The sequence below is a fragment of the Cimex lectularius genome, unplaced genomic scaffold (genome assembly GCF_000648675.2).
Source record: "Cimex lectularius strain Harlan isolate CLEC.00 unplaced genomic scaffold, Clec_2.1 scaffold231, whole genome shotgun sequence".
Lineage (NCBI taxonomy): Eukaryota > Metazoa > Arthropoda > Insecta > Hemiptera > Cimicidae > Cimex > Cimex lectularius.
The window spans coordinates 338,204-355,622 of NW_019392879.1; the positions used below are offsets into that span (position 1 = coordinate 338,204).

General features: G+C 35.0%; 1 protein-coding gene across 1 annotated transcript in view; it reads right to left on the minus strand.

The window, feature by feature from the left end:
* LOC106673990 (glutamate receptor ionotropic, kainate 2-like) overlaps nucleotides 1-17,419 on the minus strand; it is a 282,478-nt gene that overhangs the window by 115,690 nt on the left and 149,369 nt on the right. Inside the window, exon 3 of the mRNA XM_024229005.1 lies at nucleotides 7,746-7,907. Within this exon, the coding sequence (XP_024084773.1) occupies nucleotides 7,746-7,907 (162 nt within the window). The remainder of the gene's footprint in view (nucleotides 1-7,745; nucleotides 7,908-17,419) is intronic.

Consider the following 17,419-nt stretch of genomic DNA (forward strand, 5'->3'; position numbering starts at 1 on the left):
GTCATAAATGCGAGAATTACTGAACTACGGGCGCAAGCAGGTCTCAAGCCCAGTGCTTACAAGTGGGTTTGGGTTCGTAGTGGTGCGTGGTGAGACTCCTTGAGAGTAGCCCAGGGGTATCTTAAATACCCCTGGACGGTGGTTAGTATTCCACTTAAATAAAAAGCTGGTGCTGGTCCGTCTGTCGGAAGTATTTCCACTCGGGGTTACGATAGAGTTGCCTTCTCTATCCAACGGGAGTAGCTTCGGCTGCGACGCTGGTCGGGCGGTCTGCCGACCCAGCCCTGCAGAAGGGCCTTTTTCAAGGCTCTACGTGAATATCTACGGTATTGACCACCCCACCGTAGACGGAAGCGGGTCGCTTCCCTTCTTGAGAAACGATTCTGTGCTTGCACGAAGAACCGATATGGCCCTAGGGCTAGGCACGATCTTAAAAGATCCTCATGTCCTTCTCAGGACCTTGAGCAAGATTGAGAACGAATGTCCCATCCACACTCCTCGTCCTCCTTACATCACCCAATCCCTCAAATTCAACATCACACTCGTAACACCCGTTTATCCCCAATCGACCTTATCCTTCCGCAACATGCAACCCATACCTTTGAAAGATCCTTATTGGCCCTAGCCCCTAAACTCTGAAACTTCCCCTTTCTATCGTCACGCTGCCTCCTTTTCCTCCTTTAAATCCCACCTGTATAATCACCTCCTCTCCCTCCAAGCAGAGACCTTATGTTAACATTTGATATTTTGTTTAATATTCTTGTAATTTTCTCTTCTGGCCTGCCTTACTAGTATACATTGTGCTAAGATTTCTATCTCATTTTACTTTTAATTTCATAGAAGGAACTTTCTTTAATTATTTCATGTATATTATTCTTAGTGGACACCAAGCACAAAATAAAGTTATTTTTCTTCTTCTTCTTAACTTCATTATATTTAGTGGTCTATTGGCAAAATTATTTCTTTCAATTAATTAATCTTTTTTTGTAAGTTTTATTTAGAAATCGTGAGATGCAGTCTGGTGTGTTGTAGGTTTCAGAAAAACATATTCTTTATCGTGCCAACGTTTCGATCTTTATTGAGATCATCTTCAGGGTCTGGGATTTACAAACATTGTTTACATATAACAATTACATTTTGGATGTGGAAAAGTGAATTTATACAATTCAAAATATATTTTTTATATATTCAATCAAAGTGTTTCTACTCACTCAAAGTGTTCGTCTTCTGTGTAATTGTGCCATTCTTGCGTGTCGTGTCGAGAGTGCCAGTGAGATTTTTCTATTTTGTGTTTATATACGTTGGATTTTGAAGAAATGGGGAAGGATGTCGGTATAGAAAAGACATTTTTGTATAAGGCATCGGGTACTTTGAGGTTAAAAGAGCCGACGTTGGGAAAAAAATGTGTTGGTATTGGTTCGGTCAGATTATCCTTTCAGGATTATATAGAAAAGGATAAATAGGAAAAGGAAAGCTAAATTGTTGGGAAATTATACCGACGTCCTTCCCCACCTATTCAAAATCTAACGTATACAAACACAAAATAGCAAATACGCAATAATGGCACAATTTCACAGAAGACAAACACTTTGAATGAGTAGAAATCCTTTGATTGAATATATAAAAAAAAAATTAAAAAAAATATTTTGCATTGTATAAATTCACTTTTCCACATCCAAAATGTAATTGTTATATGTAAAGAATGTTTGTAAATTCCAGGGCCTGAAGATGGTCTCAATAAAAATCGAAACGTTGGCACGATAAAGAAAATGTTTTTCTGAAACCTTCATCACACCAGACCGCATCTCACGATTTCTAAATAAATATCGATTAACGGTCACTAATCACCACACATTTTTTTGTAAGGTTTTTCATTCACATTAACAATTTTTGGTGGACGGTAGGTTTATATAAGTTTGCACTCATCAACCTTTTCCCTTTGGAAAAATTGGCATGAGAAAAAGTTTAGTAGACATAGTTTTATGTAATATACAAAGCTTGTAACTGTATTCTTTTCCAACAAATCTTTTTGCTCACTTCGACACAATATAAACCACCCCATTTTCTTAGATGAAATAGAAAAACATAAAAAACGAAGTTTTCGTTAAACAAAAACTGTAGAGAAAATGTATGAAGTAAATAAATTGGTTTACAAAGGAGTCGGTTTTAATTGAGTTTGCCATGTTGTAAGTGCACAGGTCTTTGAATCTGACACTCCTTTGTCCAAACCTTTGGCAATTTTTGAATACTGTAAAACCCAGGTGAGCGTTTAAACCAACATCTTTACTTTTTGTTCCTCTTCTTTTGTTGTTTCTATCGTGTTGATTTGTGTAAAGTTTCCACATAATCGAATAAGAAACCGCTGTTTGGGCCGATATTGGTTTCTCTCTGGCGGTGAAGTTCAATAGAAATACTGAAACAACACTGAGTTGGAAACTCGACGTGTGTTATAACCTGAAAATGGAATTATCACTTTACTTTTCCTCACTTTCGGCTCCGAAACTATGCTTAAATTGGGGCCGGAGATAGCATAATTTCGTTTGCGCTAACTAGAAGTGACGCGCCGCGGAGAAGTCGCATTGGGACTGTTGATAGGCAGTGAAGTGAATTTGATTAACAATCAACCCCATCCTCCCGACGGATCTAATTGCCTCATCAGTCATTTTTTACGGGGTGGAGACGTTTTATCCAGAGATTTTTATGTAAATCCGACTATAGAGAGATACGCCCGCGCTAATGAAGACTGATATCTCCGGCAATTAAGAGACCCGGCGATCTGGGAAAAAAATATTTAGCCTTCACCACTTTTTCTCCTTTTTTTTTTGTGAAATTCCCAAGGTACGCCAGGCGGTAATGTCTTCATTTTTAGGATAAAGAGCAATTTATATCCGTAACCATTCATTATGTTTATAGTAGAATTTTCAACATTAATTAAGGTTTGAACGTCTCCTGCAAAATTTATTCGTCATGCGATCATTTCTACAATTTTTCTAACAGAAAACATTCTAGATAAACACAATATATATTTTTTTACATATCTTTATATAAACTATAAGTTCGGAGACCACGAACTTCCCAACCCTCCGGACATTTGCTTCGTCACATAAGTTTTCCTACCCAATCTCTATCATTTTAGCTGTTGTGACGTCACTGAGTCGAACGCGCGCAAGGATGACAAGAGAGGCAGTTTTCTGTTTACCAGCTTTGTGCAAATACACATTGAATATATTTTTATTGAACATTTGTTTCCAATCAAGAATTTCAATATTGTTTATTGTGATAGTGAATAATAATAATTTCGATGAAGTACATATTTTTGTTTCGAGAATATCTTTATTTTTAGTATTATATATTTGTGTTTGTTAGTGACCTGATTTTTCATAATTTAGTGGAATCGTGAGAAGTGGTGAACAATGAGGTAATTTAGAAAAAACACCTTGTTCATTTTTTGTCGACGTTTCAAACTTTATTCGAGTCATCTTCAGCGCTTAAATTGTGGTGCTATTCTCGTGGTATCACATTAGTTTAGTCATACTTTTACAACACTTTCACACAAAACCAATATAACACCACAATATAAGCATCACACTTTATGCCCTGAAGATGACCCGAAAAAGGTCGAAACGTCAACAAAAAACGAAAAAGTTGATTTTTTTAAAACTACCTCATTCTTGACCGCTCTCTCGACTTCAGGAAGGTATTTATTTTTCGTCGACATTGTACCGTACGTTTCTACATATCTCATATTTTTATAAAATAACTAATAATTTTATTTTTAAGGGGGCATCCGACAGCTTTGTCATTTCAACCCCCAAGCGTATGGGAAATATTACAACACACATTCAATACGCATTCACACAAATAAATACATTCCCACCGGGATTCATCCTATTTAGTGGATGGGGTACTCAATATTCCTCCATTGACCTCCATACAATAAAAAATTAATCTAAGTCCTTTTTAATTTGATAATATAAAAGTAACCATAACAATCATCTGATATCTTCAATATTTTTATTTATTAATGGAATTATTATTCGATGGGCCATATAAATATTCCGACATCGACCCAATTAAAGTACACAGCTCAAGAAGTGATGGAGATGCTATTTCACCATAAGCCCCTCTCCATTCACTCTAATAAATATACTCATTCATACAAAACAAATATTTTGACGGCTATACAATAAAAAATTCCCAATTTCCCTAAATAGCGACCCTGAAACTCGCTTCCGTGTCCGACAACCATTCTTAAACCGAGCGGCATGCCTACACGCTCTCTTTATAGAGCCAAGGCACGAAACGCCTCTATTATGAGGGACACACCGACCTACCTTTCTCTCCATAAGGGGCACCCGCGCGGGCTACCATCTATTATTGAGAGAATTGTGTTCGCTGGATATTATTTATTGTTTAATATTCATTAAAGGAGGAAACAAATTGCAGGTATTATCCTAAAAGCAGTGAACAAAAAATATACATTCCGTTAATTCATGTTATTTGCAAACATACCGCCCACCAAAATTTTCTGATACTATACGATCTAATATAAACTTACCCAAGCTTTATCGTTTTATCTTTTAGTAAATAAGTAACAATTTAACTTTATAATTTTGAAGGTATTGCTTTTGATTAGGTCCTTTTTTTAATTTAATAATGTAAAAGTAACCATAACAATCATCTGGTATCTTTAATATTTTTCATTTTTTAATTTGTGATTTAAATATTAACCAAAGTAGAGTAAGCTTGTAGAATTTTATTATGTTTGGATGAAAAAAAAAAAAAAAAACAGAAATTCCGCGGAGGGCGGTGAGATTCGAACCTACGACGGCAGAGCTTACGATCCCAATGTCTGACAGCCACTGGGGTCTCTTGAAAATAATCATCTAATATCTTCAATATAGAATTTTTATTTTTTATCTTTTTTATGTGTTTTTATGATTTTCATATTAGACAAAACAGAGTAAATTTGCAGAATATCATAGGTATTGGGGTCAAGAAACAAGCTAACCATTTATTATTGGGGCATTACTGTTCTATGGGTACCTTTTATTGTTTAATATTCTTTAAAGGAGGAAACAAAATGGAACTATTATCCTAGAAGCTGTGAAAAAATATATGTTTTATATATACATTCATGTTACTTACAAACATACCGCCCACCAAAATTTAATAACGTCATAGAAATGATCCAAAACTTGATTGGAGACCAAATTGGTGGTTGAGTTTAAAAATCTGAATTTATCTTTATGTAAGGCATTGGTTGAAAACGTTAGTGTCATGAGCGGGGTTCGAACCCACGACCTTCGGCTAAATACGCCGCTGTTCTACGACTTCGATCCTCTCGAGGTTCGAATCTCGCTCGTGACACTAGCTTTTTCATTTCAACAAAAACTTTACATAAAGATTAATTAATTGAAATTGCGAAGTATATTGCATGAATGTGGTAATGTTAAAAAAAAAAAAAGTTAAATTATGAGTTCGGTGAAGGGATGAGTCTGTAGGTTGGACATGGAGGATTATCCTGTTCCGGTCCCACCTTTCTGGTTCGGTCAGACAGTCGTGAAAAATGTTGCATAGAAAATCAATTTTTTTTTTCGTCTAGAACATTTTCATACTGAGAAAGTATATATATATCATGTGGACAGGGTAGCATTTTCAAATCTGGATGTTATTGTACAGTCCTTACTTTACCAAAGTGGAGATTTTATTTTTAAGCTGGCACCGCGTATTGCACGACTATAAAAAGAGCTCGCGTTGTAAACACACAAACACAGCCGGACCGAAGAGTGGCACAGGGCGAGAATGGGCCAACAACTTGAACTGTATATCATGGCGGTACGACCCTTGCCAAACCCCCTGTAAATATCACCAGGGCGCGGTTTTATATATAAAAAAATAATATAAAAAATCCTTGTCCCGGGAGTTTTTAAAAAACATATATTTTCATCAGCCCGTCACGGAGAAATTTATATTCATTTCGTTGTTACACCAGAATAAAGAGAGGGCTGGCGGCCATAAGCCCTCTCAAATGACGAGCACTCTTCAGGGATAAAAATTACAGAAGAACTCTTCTCTTCCGTTATTTTTTTTCCTCTCCGACCGGATTTATCATCATTGTTTCAATATTCAATTATTTTATTTTAATTATTAATCTTGAACGTTTAAAACATATTAAAAATTACTTACATATTGGGCCATGCTAAACCTCCAAATATCCAGCGAATTCAGTCGTTCCAAAAAAAAATATTCAGAATTATGGTCAACGTCTCTACTACATTTGATCACACGACATTTGAAAAATGGCAAAAAGGAGGAAAAATTCAAACGGTGCGGTTGAGATGGAAAGTTAGTGTCCGAGTGGATCGAGGTGGTAGCTCAAGTGGTAGAGCAGCGGCGTATCTAGCCGATGATCGTGGGTTCGAATCCCGCTCATGCCATTGACTTTTTTATCTCAACTAAAAACCTTAATTAATTGTAATATATTAATTGGTCAAGTTGAAGCTGACCAAGCAGAATCTGAATAATTTATAGATAGTAATGGAAGTTATATCGATTAAATATATTTTCTTGAAGTGAAATGGTAGCTTGCTTTTACTGAACACCAAAAACAGGCATTATTTTTGCATCAACCCTGTTTACGCCAATGTAAACATTTTTATTTATTAATAGTTAATTAAGAAATCGTCATTTGTTATCTTAAATTTATCATCTTGAAAAATTGTGAAAAAGGAAAATTTGTAAGGATCAAGACGCTGGAGGAAGAAACAGGTCAATTTTCAGGAAGACGTCGTAAAAAGAGTGAGTCACTGCCTGGGTTTCAACCTGTACGCACGAACGTACATCAGCTGTCTTCAGCCAGTCACTCTCTGGTTCTCGACCTGTACGCACAAACGTACAACAGCTGCCTTCAGTCAGTCACTGCCTGGTTTTCGACCTGTACGCACGAACGTACAACAGCTGTCTTCAGCCAGTCACTCCCTGGGTTTCAACCTGTACGCACGAACGTACAACAGCTTTCTTCAGTCATTAACATCTGGTTTCCGACGGGTACGAACGAACGCACCTTTGACTTCCAGTCGTTGCTCCCAGATAATCACCAACTTCTCGTTCTTCCCTGTCGTGAGTTGACAACAAGGCGTACGAACGTCCTTAGTCATTTTCTTCTCAACATTGTCATTCTGTACATCAACTTATCTCTCTCTACATAGCTATATTTCTTCTCGTTAACTTTGTTTGTTTTCTGGCCAGATTATAGTTTCCGTATTTATGTCATAAATTGTGAATTAATAAAATTAATTATCAAACGAATTATTAAACTACTTTTTATCCATCAAGTCCTTTAAACTATCTCTGGTAGCGCCGGACTTGGAGGGTAGATGTCCAATACTTACTCCCGCCGGCGTCTACGAAACAAACCCAATATGATAAAACAAAAAGATCACAAAATTTGTTCTTTTACAGATAGTATTGCATATTTTATTAGAAAAACAACAACAACAACCGTTACGAAAAGCATTTTTTTAAACATCTACCCTCTTTCTTGTTGTGAATAGAAAAATGACTTTTTGTTTTATTTATATCTTTTCTTGTGAGATAAAGCACTGTTGCCGCCGGGCTTTATGTCACCACCTTTCAGCCGGTTTACCCTTTTTCATCAGGAACCCTTTGATTCCGGAAAGTGTTTGTTCAACTTTCACGTCGTCTCTTTTTGAATTTTCTCTATTCAATCTACGAGTACTCACCCTTTTTCGATGCGTGAAAGCTATCCTCTTTCGAAACATATTGGATATCGTAAACGAGCGTCGACTTCGGTAGAAGATTTTTATCCTTGTTGATCCTGTAGACTGCATACTTGAAGGCCAATTCGGTCGCGCTTTCTTTCTGCTCCTGTGTGAATATTGCTCCTGGAACACAAAAAGCATGTAATCTATAACGTTTCTATACCAAATATTTTTTATGGGGAAGAAAAGTAGGTTTTTACTCAGACAAATGCTTTAAAAGTCAAAAGATTCATTTTTGAAACCCCAAATACGAATTAATCACTTTTGCAAATCAACCGTTTAATCCCTGCCCGTGGAACGGAGTTAGCAAGGAGTTTAAGGAGATAATATTGAGTTAAAATGTAATTGCACAAGTCCATCAAAAGGAGTTAACTCCGTTACCACTTCCGTTCGTCCCGCGCTCAGGGCTAAAAGCCATCCAGACGGACACCTGTACTGGCCCGGGACGGGAAATTGCTAATCGGGCCGTAATGAAGCGATGCTAAACCGAATTACCTCGAAGTTGCTTCATCTTGCTTCTAAGTTGCTGACACGGGGTGTGAAGGGATTTCCAAAAAGGGCAGAATGTAAATGCAAGGGAACAATGAAAAGAAAACATTCTGACGAATTTACATTTATTAGGTGGTCCGCTTGGCCATATAAATTCTTTTCAATTACTGAAGGGTTTTGGTTGAGATAAAAAAGTCAGTGTCACAAGCGGGATTCGAACCCACGACCTTCGCCTAGATTCGCCGGTAATTCACCACCTGAGCTATCGTGATTTCGATCCACTCGGAAACTAACCTCCCATCTCAACCCCACCTTTTGAATTTCATTTGAAAATGGCAAAAAGGAGGAAAAATTCGAAAGGTTGGGTTCAGATGGGAAGACTATACTATGATTGATTTACAAAACCCAATTGTAAACACAAGTGGAAGATTTTATACGTATTTTATATACCTATAATTCTTTAAAACGCAAAAAATATTTCTGTAAAATAATTGACAGAGGATTGTCTAAGAGATAATTAAACATATTAAGAGTGGCTACTTTTTTGACTAATTTTATTACTACTTTTTATTTTTGTTAAAATTAGCAGATTCACTTGAAAATCTTTTTGTTGAGGCTTGTCATTGGTAAATTTGTTTGTAAGTTGGAATTAACCCTGAAGCAACATGACTACTACAATTCAACAATTTTCTTTCTTTTTTTTGTATTCTCGTCTTTTCGGATTATTGATTACTTCAATCTACCTATGAACAATGAAGCAATAGTAGGTTTTTTATTGTATGTTCAAACCCATTATATTTCGTGGTCCGGTTGACCAAATAACTTCTTTCAATTAATTAATCTTTATGTAAGGTATTTGTTGAAATGAAAAAGTCAGTGTTACGAGCGGGATTCGAACCCACGACCTTCGATCCACTTGGACACCAACTTCCCACTTGAAACGAATTTTCCCTCATTTTTGCCTTTTTTCAAATGTCGTGGTTCTAATCCCGGTCGTGACACTGACTTTTTAATTTCAACAATACCTTACTTAAAATATTAATTTTTGAAAAGAATTCATTTCGTCAATCGGACCGTGAAACATAATTGATTTAATAAGCAAAAATGAAGTATTCATTAAAGCTCTCTGAAGCCATTTTATTTGTCCCCGAGAATCAAATAGATTTCACGACATTTGAAAAATGGCAAAAAGGAGGGAAATTTCAAGAGGTGAGTTGAGATAGGAAGTTAGTGTCCGAGTGGATCGAGGTCACGATAGCTCAAGTGGTAGAGCAGCGGCATATTTAGCCGAAGGTCGTGTGTTCGAATCCCGCTCGTGACACTGACTTTTTTATCTCAACCAAAAACCTTAATCAATCGAAAAAATTCTGACCAATATTTCGTTACTTGTATCGAATCTAACTTTTTAGTATAAACTTACACAAAGTTGAATATCATTAAATAAAAATGACGGATATGTAGATTTCTTGGAATTTGCAAGTTTGAATGATCAAGCAGTTTGATATAAAAAACCGATATGGCTTTTGTAATTCCCTTAAATTTTTCAGTTTCTCACTGACGATGGCGAAAATCAAAACCAGCCGGAACAAACTGACGCTGTACTTTTTGAGCCGTAATAGCTATAGCCAAATAATTACAGTAATAGTTTTGATAATAATTCGACATAATTATTGGTATAGTAATAATTCATCAAAAGCATAGACGATTATTCACTGTCTCTTTCTCACTGTCTCTTTCCCTCTCACTCTCTCTCTCTCTCTCTCTCTCTCTCTCTCTCTCTCTCTCTCTCTCTCTCTCTCACAGAGATGTGACTTAACATAAGTTTAAGGTTATTGGAGCTGAACCAGCCAAACTTGATTAAGAAAGTTATGGATATTTTTTCGACTACGTTAAAATGCCTAAATTCATTCTGAAAAAATGTGAATTATTTTACAATGAAATATTAATTTGCAATAATTAGTACAATCACAGACTCAATTTATATTTAACTGTAAAAGTATATAAAATCAAACGAATTCTCATATTTCTACTGGTTTCTATTGGCTTTAAAGGTAAATCTTAGTATTTTATCTTATTTCTTACGCACGAAGTAGTCCTGAATAAAATATTCGTTATTCACGAGACGCATCTTAATCATATCACGTCGCAGTTATTAAAAAACAACCTGATACAATAAAAAATATACAAAAATAGCCTAAAAATCTCGCACTAAAAAGGAGGCCTTTTCAATTTGGTTTAGTGAGTTTACTTGGCGGCAAGTCTAATTGGATAGTTACATTAACTTTACATCGCTGAAGTTGGTCAAATTAAACAAATTCCGAAACTACTGTTAGTTTGACCTAAGGGACATGCAATGTCATGAATAGAGCTGCGATTTATATGCAATAAAAACAGACAAATATGCACTAAAAATATGCAAAAACTACCATGAGAAAAAATATGGAAACCTCATATTAAAGCACATATTTGTATTGAAAAGAGAAAGTGGCACGAGGAACATCACATTGCTAATATTAAAAAAGAAAAACGCATTAAAAAAAAGTTAAATTTCAAAAATTCGTCGTCTTATCCATCGACACCCAGATCGGTCCATTTTCGTTGAAATCTCTGATTTTATGGAGTGTTTCATAGATGAGGTGAGATTTCCTGAGGGTACTTTCGTGGGAAATGGTTTTCCCTGTGTATTTCTCAAAAAAAAGTTGATGGTTTAGTTTATGGATGGGTATGTCAGCTCTAACTAAATTTAATACATAAATTGGTATCGAACTCGGACTTTACAAACCCAGCACTGAGCAGCTTGTGTCACAAAGGTTTGTTGAAACTTAAACTTCCTTTGGTTTCCTCGTCTTTTGCTGTCTTTATGTGCTGTGTTACCAAAAAATTTATAACTGTTGATACATGATTTATGGCAACAAACCAGTCCAAAAGTCCGTTAAAGTCTCAGTTGAAAACTTACGCACATACTTTTGAACATGATCTTTCGTCTTTGCGGTGACTTTCGGCATTTTAGGAGTAATCACAACACACAAATACCGATATGCTGGTTATGTAAAAAAATGTGCAATCATAACCCACTTGTGCACAAATATGCATTTATGGCAATATATGCACAAATATGGAAAATAAATAAAGGTTAAAATGATTCCAAATGCTTCAAACATATACAGTTTTAACTAATTAAGGTTTTTAGTTGAGATAAAAAAGTCAATGGCACGAGCGGGTTCGAACCCACGACCTTCGGCTAGATACGCCGCTGCTCTACCACTTGAGCTATCTTGACCTCGGCCCACTCGGACACTAACTTCCCTTCTCAACCCCACCTTTTGAATTTTCCGTCCTTTTTGCCATTTTTCAAATGTCGTGTAGATTTTCGGATTATCTACGGAAGAGGTCAACACAGGGAAAAAACTTCCTTTCAGTTTTCGCCGAGCTTTCGGCAGTTTTTATACTGTCATCTTCAGGGCCTGTTTTATTATCATACAAAAATAACAACTAAAAACATGAAAAAACAATTGCACAAAAATTGAAAATTTTATATATCTTACTTTAACCTTAATGGGGAAATAAAAAGAAGTCGTGGGCACCGAAGTACATTACGTTTTTTGGTTCTCCGCATCTAAACATTATTTAAAATTTAATAAGTTAATAATAAAAAAAATTACAAACTTAAGTACAAATGAAAACGTGGTCGAGAAAAGGTTACCTCGTAAAAGTCTAAAAAACTAGTAAAACACCTTTGTTTTCAGGTACATGCGATCACAGCGTGTTTCTTATACATATATATATATATATATATAATTAACTTTTCTTACATTTAAATATTCTACATTAAGATCACAGATTAAAAACAAACCCTCTTCGACGAGAGGACCCCGACAAAATGATGGCAACAACAACAAAAATGTCGTGTAATCTATTTGATTCTCCACGACAATTGAAATGGCCCCGGAAAGCTTTAGTGAAGATATACTTCATTTTAACTTATTCACTTCACTAGTTTTCGTGGTATCTTTTAATTACTTAAGGTTTTTAGTTGAGATAAAAAAGTCAATTTGAAAAATGGCAAAAATAAGGGAAAATAGAAAAGGTGGGGTTGAGATGGGAAGTAGTGTCCAAGTGGATCGAAGTCACGATAGCTCAAGTGGTAGAGTAGCGGCGTATCGAGCCGAAGGTTGTGGGTTCGAATCCCGCTCGTCACATTGACTTTTTATCTCAACTAAAAACCTTAATTAATTTAAAGATATTAATTGATCAAGCGGACCACGAAAACTAGTGAATCATATACAGTTTGTTAAAACTGGATGTTTTAGTTAACCAGGAAAAATATACAAATGCATATTTCACAGTTCTAATCATAAACGAGCAGAAAATGTTTCCACGCTCACACTTTTGTAACACAATAAAGCTTAGTAATATTTGGCAAAATTGCTTCCATTCAAAATAAAATAAAACTATGCCAAGTCATTTTAAATATATTTTGATATTATAAATTACTATTTGTTTTAAATTTTACAAATGGAAAAATCGAGAACATATCTACGAACTGGCTCGGGAAATTGAAACGATTAATTATATCCAATATTGTTCTTGCCTTGACAATTAAATGGCCACCAAATGGGTCTGGTGAGAATATATATCACATGGAACAATTAGCTTCTCGTAGGCAGAGAAACAGCTCATGTCAATTTCTAGAAATATAAATTATATTTATAAGATCACATCTAGCAACTTGACTAAATAAAAGTAGTAAGAAAAACCTAATTGAATTAATAAAAAATAATTTCCTGTCTTTTATGACCAAATTAATAGAAGCAAAGGTAACATTGGTAAGTTTATTCATTGATATTTCATCAAGTATTATTTACTTAAATTTTAATTACGAAAAATGTTTATTAAAATATAAATAACAAGAACTTAAAGGATGATGTTAGTATAATTTCATATATATATATATATATATATATATATATATATAGGCAGAAAACATTTTAGCCTACTCTTTCTGTCTATATTTCTCTTTCTCTTATTCTTTTTTCCCAAAAGTTCCTTTTTCTCATTTTCCCCTGTCTCTCTTGTTCTTCATCACTATTTTTCTTCCTCTTTTTTCTATATTCTCCGTTTGAATCACCCTTTTCTTCTCTCGCTCTCGCTCTTTCTCACTCTCTCTCACTCTCTCTCTCTCTCTCTCTATCTATCTATCTATCTATCTATCTATCTATCTCTCTCTCTCTCTGTACCTGTATTTTTACTCTCTTACTCTTTTTTCGTCTACATGCCTGTTGCAATGTCGCTGTTTATATCTTTATACTTATCTATTTCTCTATTTTTCCGCTACCCCCTGCCGCCAAGATATTTTTTTCTCCTGTTTTCATACTCTTTATCGGTTCAAATAGTCCCAACTTTTTAACACATATAAATTCAAAAGAAAGAGGTTAATTATTTAGTCATGCAGAATTAGGTTACTTGGACTTCTCTTACATCCTACCTGGGTCATAATTTACACAAAAACGTTATAATAATATAAAATAATATAAATAGTCTGCTTTATAAACATTAAAAATTATCCATTATCCTTCGTAAGGTAAATTAAACTCTAATAAAAAAACGTTTTTATTTAGAGTCGGAACGTAAATATCAAAAACATAATAAAAAACAAACAATAATATTTAAAAAAAATATTACAATTAAAATTAAATGAAGAAAATAATGTAAAAGTGATGAACAAGACTAATTGTAATTGAAATACGTACAAGAATTTCGCTTATCAAAACATTTGAAGAAAGAGTTTTTTAGGTTTACTTTGAATGTATTGATTTGTTCCAGTTGTTTAATTTTCTTTGGTAGTTTATTAACGCTCCAGATGTTTTTAAAAAAAATGTTTTTCTATTTTTTTTCTGCATTTAGGGAATACAATATTTCCTTTTTCTTTTTTAGTACAATACCTAACTGGCTCATTAAATTTTTTTTCGTGCAGATGTACTAGTTGGGTTTTCTAATACACCATTAAGAACTGTAAAATTTAGGTATTCATTTTAGTTTTATATCCGTACGTTCTCAATTAAACATATTTATCTTCCGTTTTTGAATCGCATGAATTTACACAATGCTAGAAATTCTTTTTTTTTCACATCCTACATGTGTTTGTTAAATTTAAACAATGTTTGTAAATCCCAGGCCCTGATGATGATCTCAATAAAGATCGAAACGTTGGCACAATAAAGAAAATGTTTTTCTAAAACCAACGCCACACCAAACCGCATCTCACGATTTCCGAATTGTGTTTGTAAGATGGCAATGTTATCTCCTCAGAGAAAGGGAGAGAAAGATAAAGAGATATTAATAGATAGAGAGAGAAAGGAAGAGAGAGACAGTTAGATAGATAGATAGAGAATAAGAGAAGAGAGAGAGAAAAAGAGAGAGAGAGAGAAAGAGAGAGAGAGAGTGAGAGTGAGAGAGAGAGAAGGTGAGTGAGAAAGAGAGGGAGGGAAAGGGAGATAGACAGATAGATAGGTAGATAGATAGATAGATAGATAGATAGATAGATAGATAGATAGATAGATAGATAGATAGATAGATAGATAGATAGAGAGAGAGAGAAAAGAGAGAGAGGGTGAGTGAGAAACAGAGGGAGGGAAGGGAAGATAGACAGATAGATAGGTAGATAGATAGATAGATAGAGAGAGAGAGAGAGAGAGAGAGAGAGAAAGAGAGAGAGAGAGAGAGAGAGAGAGAAAGAGAGAGAGAGAGAGAAAGAGGGTGAGTGAGAAAGAGAGGGCGGGAAAGGGAGATAGACAGATAGATAGGTAGATAGATAGATAATGGGAGATAGATAATGGAGAGAGAGAGAGAGAGAGAGAGAGAGAGAGAGAGAGAGACAGACAGACAGACAGACAGAGTGAGAGAGAAGAAAAAGGAGGTGATTGAAAGGAGAATGATGGAGTAAAGGGTAGGACATTAAATAATGAAGAAAAATAAGTGAGATTTACAGTAGGGGATTGAGAATTTAAGAGAGATTTAAAATAAAAAAAATTTAAATGAACCTACCATAACACGCATTTTTTCATTCGAAGTCGGAAAAATGTGCATTGAATGTCAACTAGTCATAATCAATTTTTAGTTTTTAATGAGATAAAAATTCTTCGTTTAATAAATATCATACTTTAATTTCAATGGATAGAAATAAAATTCAAAAAATGACACTCGTAGCAATATTGAACTGATCAATGCTCATCAGTTTACTATATTGACTATGGCTATTTAGGCTCATAGAAACAATTAATTAAGGTTTTTCGTTCAGATAAAAAAGTCAATGGCACGAGCGGGATTCGAACCCACGACCTTCGGCTAGATACGCCGCTGCTCTACCACGAGCTATCTTGACTTCGATTCACTTGGACACTAACTTCCCATTTTAACCCCACCTTTTGAATTTTCCCTCCTTTTTGCCATTTTTCAAATGTCAAGTGATCGGATTGGATTCTCGACGACAAATGAAATGGCCACGGAGAGCTTTAGTGAAGGTATACTTCATTTTAACTTATTAAATTCACTAGTTTTCGTGGTCCGCTTGACCAATTAATATCTTTCAATTGATTAAGGTTTTTGGTTGAGATAAAAACGTCAGTGTCACAAGCTATCGTGACCTCGATCCACTCGGACACTAACTTCCCCTGTTCAAATCCCTCTCGTGACACTGACCTTTTTATCTCAACTAAAAACCTTAATTGTAATATATTAATTGGTCAAGGGGACCACGAAATTAGTGAATTTAAGCTCATAAAAACGTTACATTTTCTATTTATTCCGGGTGTAGTTTTCGCCATTTTCACTGAGAAACTCAAAAATTTATGTAAAGTATGAACCAGTAAATGTGTTTTTTTTAAAAAATCATTGATGCTAATAACGTACATGACCAAATAATGAGAAGCGCTTAAAAGAAAGAAACAATATGTTGACAGTGAATCAATATTTTAGCAAGTTTCATGTTATTTTAGGGGACAGTTTACTGAAAGAATTTGGTGTCATACTTCAAAGTCCAAAATTTTTTTGGCACCTCGAACATAAGTGTGCGACAGTATGAATTAATTAAGAAATGAATGCTGTTTTACTTCGGCTGGAAGGAAATACTGACATAATTTCCTCTCTCACGGTATCTTTCTTTTTATCCATTTATGTTTTTTTATTTGATCTTGTTTTCTATAATTTTTCGTGCTTTTTTTGTCAATTTATCACGCATTAGAATTAGGTATTGGTCAGATTATTAGTAGATATCTCATAAATAATATTTAGTTTAATTTTAACTTAACGTTATCATAAAAATTAATGTAGATAGTATAGACAAAGAACTTTATGTAGCAAAAAGATATAAAATCTGATTGGAACGATTTAAAAGGAAGAGCAATTTATTACCCTTAAAAATATGACCTGGTAATTAGGGACATTGAATGTTCTTAAGGTATCGCCGCGTTTCTCGTGTCCTGAGCATGAAACGCCTATCCGTTAATCGGTTTAATTAACGTGGCCAATGTGTCTCCCAGGGGCACTCGCGTTATCTCTCACTGGCTCGTGTGCTATAGCGTTGGCCATTGTTAGTCGTCTCATTAATTATTGATGTGAACACGTGCAATTTCACCTCGGGGCAGCTTATTTCCGGAATAGATTATGCGGCTTCGTGCAAATTGAATAACAATCCAAACGCCTTCCTTTGGAGGGAGCTGTTGCCGCGCGTCATTATGAATTATCGCAGGTTGATTAGCCGTCCCCTATTTCAGAAATGTCAAGTCAACATATATAGTAGCTAGATTGATAAGAGATAGTTAGACAGATAGACTGGAGAAAGACTATAGAGATAGAGAGAAAGAGAGAAAGGTAGAAGGGGAGAGAGAAAGGGACAGAGAATTAGATAGATAGAAATATATATATATATATATATATANGCCAACGTTTCAATCTTTATTGAGATCATCTTCAGGGCTCAAAGTGTTTGTCTTCTGTGTAATTGTGCCATTCTTGCGTGTCGTGTTGAGAGTGCCCTCCCCCTTGAGAGTGGGCACTTTGAGCCCTGAAGATGATCTCAATAAAGATCGAAACGTTGGCATGATAAAGAAATGTTTTTTTTGAAACCTACATCACACCAGACCGCATCT